General features: G+C 36.7%; 1 protein-coding gene across 2 annotated transcripts; it reads right to left on the bottom strand.

Annotated features, from left to right (window-relative positions):
* Nucleotides 1-1213: 1213 nt before the first annotated feature.
* LOC104608383 (large ribosomal subunit protein eL32z) lies at nucleotides 1214-4175 on the bottom strand. 2 transcript variants are annotated; one of them, XM_010274348.2, is made up of 4 exons: nucleotides 4019-4175; nucleotides 3667-3767; nucleotides 1718-1899; nucleotides 1214-1609 (listed from the first exon to the last, which is right to left on the bottom strand). In XM_010274348.2, the coding sequence occupies exons 2-4, from the start codon at nucleotides 3754-3756 to the stop codon at nucleotides 1480-1482; spliced, it is 402 nt and encodes a 133-aa protein (XP_010272650.1). In that variant the 5' UTR covers nucleotides 3757-3767; nucleotides 4019-4175; the 3' UTR covers nucleotides 1214-1479. The 2 variants fall into 2 exon arrangements, with proteins under 2 accessions (XP_010272650.1, XP_010272649.1); XM_010274347.2 differs by having other exon boundaries at nucleotides 3667-3784; nucleotides 4019-4170.
* Nucleotides 4176-8578: the final 4403 nt, after the last annotated feature.

Below are 8578 nucleotides of genomic sequence, written 5' to 3'. Positions count from 1 at the left end.
AGCGGCGGTGATGGAACAGAGAAAGAAAAAGGGGCAAAGAAGAAGAAGAGAGAAGGAAAAGAGAGAGAGAGAGAGAGAAATCGATTCGACAAGATCGTAGCTCTCCGAAACAAGTTTCTTCATCTCTTCAGTTGGAGTGCATACAAGGAAGAAAACACTAAAAGCTTCATTAAGTCCATCGGTTCGGGCTTCCCTAAAACGTGACATGATCAGTGAAACCATTTGTCTTGAGGGTTTAGATCTTGAGAGAAAGCAGAATCATGAGAACGACTATGTATATATTACATCGATTATCGGTGAAACAGTGAAGAAAAAAGGAGAAGAGAGAGAGAGAGAAAATGAAAGAGGTGGGTTCAGATCTGTCGCTGAAGGGAGGAAGAAAAAGGGGGGAAGAAGAAGAGAGAAGAAGAGGGCAAGAGGAAGAGAGCGACAAAAAGGAATTAAGAAACGTTTACATCCATAATTTCGATGTATATATTACATCGTGAGAGAAAGAGAGAGAATGGAAGAGGAGGTGGGTTCAGATCTGCCACTGCAGGGAGGAAGAAAAAGGAGGGAAAAAGAAGAGAGCGACAGGAAGGAAGAAAGAGACGTTTACATCAATAATTTCGATGTATATATTACATCAATTATCGGTGTAAAAAAAATAAAAATGAAATTTTACACTGATTTATGGTGTAAAATTACTCTTTCCGAACTAATGTAAAACCGATCCTAGGTGTAAAGTTTACCCCGGTTCCATTTTCCACCCCAAACAAACGTATCCTTGGGGGAGAATGACGGGGATGAATCCTGCTTGTAAATTGATCCAAATTCACAGACAGTATGCAGTTCATAAGAGGGGCTATTAGTAGACTATGGGGGACTGTCATTCAGAATTCTACATTGGGTTGCAGCGTACTTAACCCTTTTATTTATCACTCCAATCGTTTGAGGTAGAGTAGAAACAGCAACAGCAATCGTACCAGACATCCTCAAAATATGGGAAAGCTGCATTCATCCAATGGGTTGTCTAGTTTGGAAGAACTATGAACCTCTATCAAAAAAATGGAATGTGCACCATTTCAAAAAAAAAAAAAACCTAATGGATAGCTTTTCCTTGTGGCTGGGTAAATCCGGCAACAAGTATCTCCAATCAATTACTTGTAGTTCTCCTACATCATGCACCATATTCTACTTGGTACTCTGTCATTTTGATTAATAGCATTGCCACTGGTACTGAAAATACAAGTTTATGATCAACCGATTCAAAAAGTTGACAATAGGCCATTAATCAACACTGAAAATAACAACAAATTGACCTCGGAAAGGAGCAAACTCCAGCAAGCAATGGAAGCTATAGCTTTAAGGATGATTAAAAAGCAAAATTTGAAGTAAAACATGAACAAAAAATCCGAAAAAAAAAGGAAATCCTTCTCTTTGGAAACTTTCAACCTAGTGTACTACAGGGGTGAACTTGGGATACTCGACGACTCTAGCTCATTCATCCTCCTGGCTGCGCAACCTGGCCAATCTGTTTGTGACAACAACATCAAGCTGAGCAGCTCGTTCAACAATCTCTTTTCTTTTCTTTGTAGACACATTGTGTGCAATTTCAGCACAGTAGGTCCTGTGTACAAACATCAAAAGAGAAGTATAAGAATTGAGTGGAAATATTGTGATTTCCATTGTTTAAATATAATAGCAAAAAGCAAAGCGAGTTCAGACAGCTTATTACCTATTATGCATCATCAAAAGTTCAAGCTCCTTCACATTGTGAACCACAAATTTCTTGAAGCCATTTGGAAGATAATGGCGAGTCTTCTTGTCTGAGCCATAACCGATATTGGGCATCAAGGTGCATCCCTTGAACTTTCTTCTGACACGAGAGTCAATACCCTTGGGCCTACGCCAGTTTGGCTGTCATGGGCACACATTAAACCCAACCATGAATTATCAACCAAACAGTGACGCAATAGGACACAAAGATCGTTGTACCTCATGCTGAGATTATAAACCACAATATAAAATGTAGGACTTAAAAGATATTAAACAAAGATGTCAACTGCTAGTTTAACCATTAATGCAGCAAATCTCAGAAACCCATTATCAGTGGTCAAACACCAAAGCCAGTGAAAGGCCTCAACACTCTAGTAAGTACCACATACACCATATGCCATGTCTTTTAGCATAAAGGTAACGATCAAAGCATAATTTTTCAAAAATTTGTCTGAAGACTGTCCCAGTGGAAATCAAGTAGGTACATGATAGGTGCACCAATATGCAGAAGCACATTAATTGGTGAGACCTTCAAGTTTGAGGTATTAAAGAGCAACATTTTTTGCACTGCAACTGTTAGCCTCAAATTGTCTTATTTTATCAATATTGGCATGTGCCAAATTGTCAATTGTAATTTGAGCAAGTTTTGAGAATGTAAATGATTTTAAACATAGTGTTTCTTTCATTCCCAGTTTCCCACAACAATATGAAATGGTGTACTTGTTGCTCGATTACCCTCTTTGTATATTTGAAAGAAAAGGCCATCTACATGAAGAAAATGTAAAGGAATATCGTAAAATAAGAGCCTTGTCTTTTTCTTTGATTTTTCTCCTTTTGGGTGTTGAGGGACCCCCTCCCTCCCCCTTGGTATCCTTCACTCCTATTCATTTTATATATAATAAATTCCTCCTCTTGAAAATGGAGGTTTACAAATTAAAGGAAAACACAATATAATGCATGACTCACTAAAATAAAGTGAAATAACACAATTGACGACCAAAACATTACATAATACAAATTAGAGACATCAATAAGCTGAGATACAATCATTTGTGACCTCACACACTGAACATGTACCTCATTAGTCATCATCCTAGATTTCTTACAACCCCAACTGAGCATGGGTCCATCCCAAATTTCCTGAACCCAAGGTCAGATGAGCAAGATTTTACTCAAGCCTCTGCTCATTCACAGCCCTATTATAGAGGTATAGTAAGTTTATTCATATATCGATACTAAACATACTTGACAAAACCTATAACATATGAAATTTATTCCTGGTTTGGCTAAAAATGGATAATAGTTCAACTTCATAACCTCCAGGAAATAACAACTTACTCATTTGAGATGCCATATATTATCATGCTAAGGTGACAAAGGAAGAAACAGTAAAAAATTACTGCAGGAGATTTAAAATTCCTTAGTTCTTACAAAAACTTCTATTCAAGTTGAATAATCAACCGGGAACTCATACAATTTATGGATCAAATAAAATCCGGATAACATAAGTTCCTACATCTACTAACCAACCAACCGAGAAATAAGGACAATCGCATTAAGGGGGGCATACACAAGAAATCCTCAATCTATGACTCAGCATATAACGTAATTACAAATTCGTTAGTAGTGCCACCAAATAACAAGTAAAATAAATAAATAAATTCTGCAAAGGCTTATAGGCTATCTTAGTTTTCTTGACCAATCCCTCTCACAAGCCCGGAAAACAAATCGAAAAACTGTTTTAAGCCTCTGATTCTAATCCTAAAAACCCATTCCCCAATTTATACAGTACAACTTAGTAGGCTACGTCACTAGTTCTCTACCCAACTTCATCCTGACACACAAACATTTTCGGTATACAAAAATCCAGAGTCGTTTGTTAAGTTGAGCTAACAGAAGGAACTATACCTTGACCGCGACCTTCCGGTCGCTCTGCGGCCTCTTGAACTTCTTGACACGCTTTTTCACAATCTTCTTCGATAACAGAGGTACCGCCATGTCTTCCGGTTCTTCCAAGATCAACAAACTACACGTCAGACCAAAACATCCACACAACCCATTTTACTAACTAAGAAAAGAGTTCCATAAAACGAACCCTAAAAATAAAAGAGAAATTGCAGGATCAAACCAAAATGATAAAACAAAAAATCGAAATGTAATCGCTAAACGATGAAACGGATCAAACAATTTGACAAAAAGATGGAAGAACTAGCAAAACATCTGTAAATCTGCAGATAAAAAAAGAAGAGGAATGCCTTACGCTGGGGTTTCGGTTTCGGCGCTGCGACAGCACTGGAAGACGACCTTCCTTCCTCTTGCCTCTTTAAACAGAGCTCTTACTCGGTTTTAGGGTTTTGTTTGTGATGACTGAAAGTCAGAGTAAGATGCCTAGCCTGGCCCATACAACAACTAGTAAAGCACTTGGGCCCAAAATTACTACCCAGCCTAAGATTGAGTTGGGTTTTTATGAGTAGCCCAGGTATGTCCACTAACTTCATGTTGGGCTGTGTCATGTTGGCTAGACTGGTCCAACTTTCCGGGTCAATGATGAAAGAAAAAACATCGGTATGGACAAAGGTGGAGAACCAAGGAAATTGTAAGATGGACCAATTACAGGGTTGGAGGACATGCGTCGTACCAAAGTCGTTTTATACAATAAAAATAAATTTAAGGTTTAAGGGTTTAGGGATTTAGATTTTAGGGTTTTAAGATTTAAGATTTATGATAAAGTTTAAGGATTTAGGTTTTAGGGTTTAAGGGTTGTTTTATAGAGAGTTAGGGCTTTTAGGATTTAAGGGTATGGAGTTCAGATTTTAGGCTTTAGGGTTTAACTTTTTGAGTTTTAATCTGAAAATGCAAAGGTGGTCGGATGCATGCCCTAGCTCTAAGCTAACCTAATTTGGATTAATTGAGCGTGATAGTTCTTCAGCTGGCTGTGAAACTAATCATAATAATGATTTACCCAATATTAAATTCATGGGTTCAATGTAAACATTATCATGGGTTCTACATCCAGTTGGAACAGTCATAGCGTTCAGAATCAAGATTTGAAATATCGATACGCCTGATACGTTGGTAGAGATATATCAGTAGTTGTTTTTTATTTTTTTATTTTTTTTTAAATCTGATTCAACATGATCGGTTTGAGGTCCGCCCACCCCCTAAACCGATTGGAAACCCCATATTTTAAACCTTGCCTCCAACCAACTAGAGTTATTGCTGGATTGGATTAACTCGAAGGGCATATTTAAATGGATTGGGGTAAAAACAGAATAGCTTGTGCTCAACGAGAGCAAGTATAAGGTCAATAAAATCAGCTATCTAGTGTAATAAAACAATTTGGTTGGGCTGACTAAGGCAAGGATCCAGTTAATAGGTAATGAAGATGAGTTTCTATATTGGGGGAACCAGAAGGCAGGAACCAAACCAGTTGCTTGCATAGATACTCCACCTCTTTCACATGCGAGAATGATGAAATCAATCTAATCCAATCTAATATTTCCGTCTATTTGGCTGAGAGTAATTTTGATCCACGTCAATCCTTTGTCATCCAATCCAATGCCACAATAATTAATTGAATTGGACAAAATAGGCATCCAATTCTGTTTTTACTTGACTCAAACATGTGGTGGCTTACATGGCAACAAGTTCCAGTTGGCTGCATCCAAAATAGGGCTGTCAAGTGTCAATGGGTCGGTTTTATCCAACTAACCTGAATTGATTCAGACTGATTCAGATCCAAATCGATTACTTTGTTAATTATATATAAATGTTTTCTAGTTTTTTTTATAAGTTTTATTGTGTGAAATGATAAAATTGATAGATGATATATAAAATAATTTTGGTGAAAACACTTGGTTTATTAAGAGGATGTTTGGTATGATGGGCGTTTTTTTCTGAAAAATAGTGCCACGACGGATCCATGTAGGTGATTCCACTTTTCACCGCCTACATGACTGTTTGGTTCAGGCGATTTAAAAAAAAAAAAAAAACGGTGAAAAACAGGCATGCATCATAATTTACATCCCTCCCGTTGCATGAAACGTCAAATTCATGTAATGGCTATATGATGTGGCACTTACATGTATCCTAGTTGTCACTATCATACGGAATAATGTGTACACATACATAAAAAATGGTGATGGAAATCACCTTACCAAACAGCATTAATATTGTTTACTGCCTATGTGGCAGAAACACAACCAAACATATGAAGGTGTTTATTTATGAAAAATGGATTTACCAAACGTGGATGGTTTTTTCTTTGTTTTGAAATCGATCCCAAAAAACGTCCACACTTCCAAACATCATCTAAGATGTTCTACATGGGGTTCACAATAGTGGTAGCCCAACCTCCAAACCCATAACCCCTAACCCTGATCTAGGGAGGATTCGATCCCAAGTGTCCTTTACAACCAGCAAGAGACCTTACAAAACCAGCCAATTAGCACCTTGCCTTAATATATAGCTATTGGTGACCCTAGAAAACTATACATGTAGCAACCATCACATGTTGTTGATATTTTGAACATTGTTTCTATCAAATCAAAAATAGCCTTAAGGGAGAGGGGAATAATCTTGTCAATTTGAAAACGAGCAAGTTGTAGGCCCAGGCCTGGGCTTCGGGCTTTTTATGAGGCCGGGTTCGGGCCCAAGTTGTAGGCCTAATGGTCGGATATTAAATTATAAATATATATTTTAATAAATATTATATTATTTGTATATTTTATATAATATATAAAATACATATTATATATTTTATAAAATATATAATACTGAGTTGGGCCGAACTTTTTTAACAATTCCCGAACTCGGCCCGAAACACAGTCGGGCTTACTGTATTAAGCCCGAGGTCAGGCCCGCGGACCTAATTGCATAACCAAGCCCAACCGGGGTGCAGGCTGGGCTGGGCCATTGGGCTACCCGGCCCATGAACAGGGTCTAAGTGATAAGTCTAAATGATGACCTCCAATAACTCGAGGGTTCCATTTTGAGTGAATAACGAAGGAAAATGGAGGATTCCCCTTTTCTTCCAACTATTTATTACATGGGGATGATGAATAAGAAAAAGGTACATACCCGGTAAAGCAATAAACCAGAGTGGCGTGCCATCTCTGCTTTCGTGAATGTTTGCTGCAGGTTTTACCTCTCCTACTGTTTCTCCAGTTATTTATTAAATGATTAATTAGAAGGTTAATTGCAAAAAGAGATAATAATAAATATCGTTATCTATTAAAGGATTCGTTAGAAGGTTAATTGCAAAAAAAGAGACAATAATAAATATGAGAGAGAAAATTTATAAATTTTTGAGCCTGTTTGCGCATCAGAGTCTTGGGGATAATTCTGTGAAGAGAAAAACCCACGATCAAAATCGAAAGAGAAAAATCGTTTTTGTTAAAAGGGAAAATACAGCAATGGAAACCTTGGACTTCTCTATCAAATACCAGGGAGTCGGATATAGAAATGGTATCATCTATCTCTAAACCTTACCAAGTTCAACTTCAAACAACTATAAGACATATTGGGTTTCACTCTTCTAACAAATCATTGCAGATGTCCTTACTGAACTTGAAGAAGAGAGAAAAAACAATCGATTAAATCAGACTCATATATAGATTTCTTTATGAAGATAAAAAATAGAACATACAAGGATATGGATGCTCTGGTTCGCTTGCTCGTGGGTCAAGTGTTGATGGCTCCATCCATACACGCACTGGTGTTTATATGTTCGAATTCATCAATCCACGTCTTCAGTCTTAAGGTAGGTAGAAGATAATGAATAGTGTTTTATTTTCAAGGGTAATTTTAATTTGTACATGTCATCATGTATTTATACATATCATCATGTGATGAAACTGTTAACCGTAAGGACTAAATTGACAGCTTTTGAAAGTTTGAGTACTCTTGTGTGTCCACTTGGTGTAGGAGCGGTAAATAAACCATATAATCAATTAATTTTTCCACTTTTCAAGTAGAATAATTAGCTAAAAATTTATTCCCAAATTAACCTTGAATTTGCAATAAACTCTTCTTAATGATGAGTAGTTAACAGTAGAAACAATGGTAACTTAGAAATAAACTTCTTGGATGATTTTTTATAGTATGGAAAGTAGAGAAATAAATGAGTTGTAAAGTTTCTGTATGGCTTCAAATTGAGTACCTTGTCCTTGAAAGCTAAAAGAAGCACAAAACATTAACAAAAAGACTTTCAAACTAGAACAACTTGCCCAAGCATGTTCATACCTACCCAATCCCATTTTAGTTTTGTGTTGCGTCTAACTTAATTAGGGTTTAGGTTAGCAAACATGGGAGCCCTTCGACTTGACACAATCAATCCAATTTAAATCCCTACTTTATCAAAAGAGTGTTAAGAGGGAGAGGTGGGTTTTATTAGAGGGAGTTATAATGAGTCAAGAGTCCAAGACTTAAGACGGTTTATTGCCAATTTTTATAATTCTAATTTGAAAACAAATAGACCATATGTGTGAGTAACGAAAGGAGGCCTTCGTGAGTATTGTTTTGAAAAGATTCCTTGCCTTTCTATTTCGAGTTTGGCTTCAGTCAATGCAATTCTAAATAACCTCTTACAGCTTGTTTTGAGAATATCTCTCTATAAAATAAAGTATATAAATATGGAAATATTCCCAATGCAAGGCCGTAAAAGCTGATAGAATGATGATGTACTGACTGAATCCGATCTCCTCTATTTTCTTTATATAATATTAATATAGATGGAAAAATACCTTTTGCTCTCGAAAATTTTGATCAATTAAAATAATATGATCCATTTGTCCAACTCCTACACACTCTCAACAACCAT

The sequence above is a fragment of the Nelumbo nucifera genome, chromosome 6 (genome assembly GCF_055504915.1).
Source record: "Nelumbo nucifera cultivar China Antique chromosome 6, China Antique-T2T, whole genome shotgun sequence".
Taxonomy (NCBI): domain Eukaryota; kingdom Viridiplantae; phylum Streptophyta; class Magnoliopsida; order Proteales; family Nelumbonaceae; genus Nelumbo; species Nelumbo nucifera.
The sequence above is the reverse complement of the archived record's forward strand: the minus strand, read 5'-3'. Positions and strand labels throughout refer to the sequence as shown.

What these genes read in the sequence shown, in the direction of transcription:
- LOC104608383 (XM_010274348.2), bottom strand. Translation starts at nt 3,756, where the DNA reads ATGGCGGTACCTCTGTTATCGAAGAAGATTGTGAAAAAGCGTGTCAAG. An exon ending in ACCGGAAGGTCGCGGTCAAG is followed by an intron (nt 1,900 to 3,666) that starts GTATAGTTCCTT and finishes TGCCCATGACAG; the next exon opens with CCAAACTGGCGTAGGCCCAA. An exon ending in CTTTTGATGATGCATAATAG is followed by an intron (nt 1,610 to 1,717) that starts GTAATAAGCTGT and finishes GTTTGTACACAG; the next exon opens with GACCTACTGTGCTGAAATTG.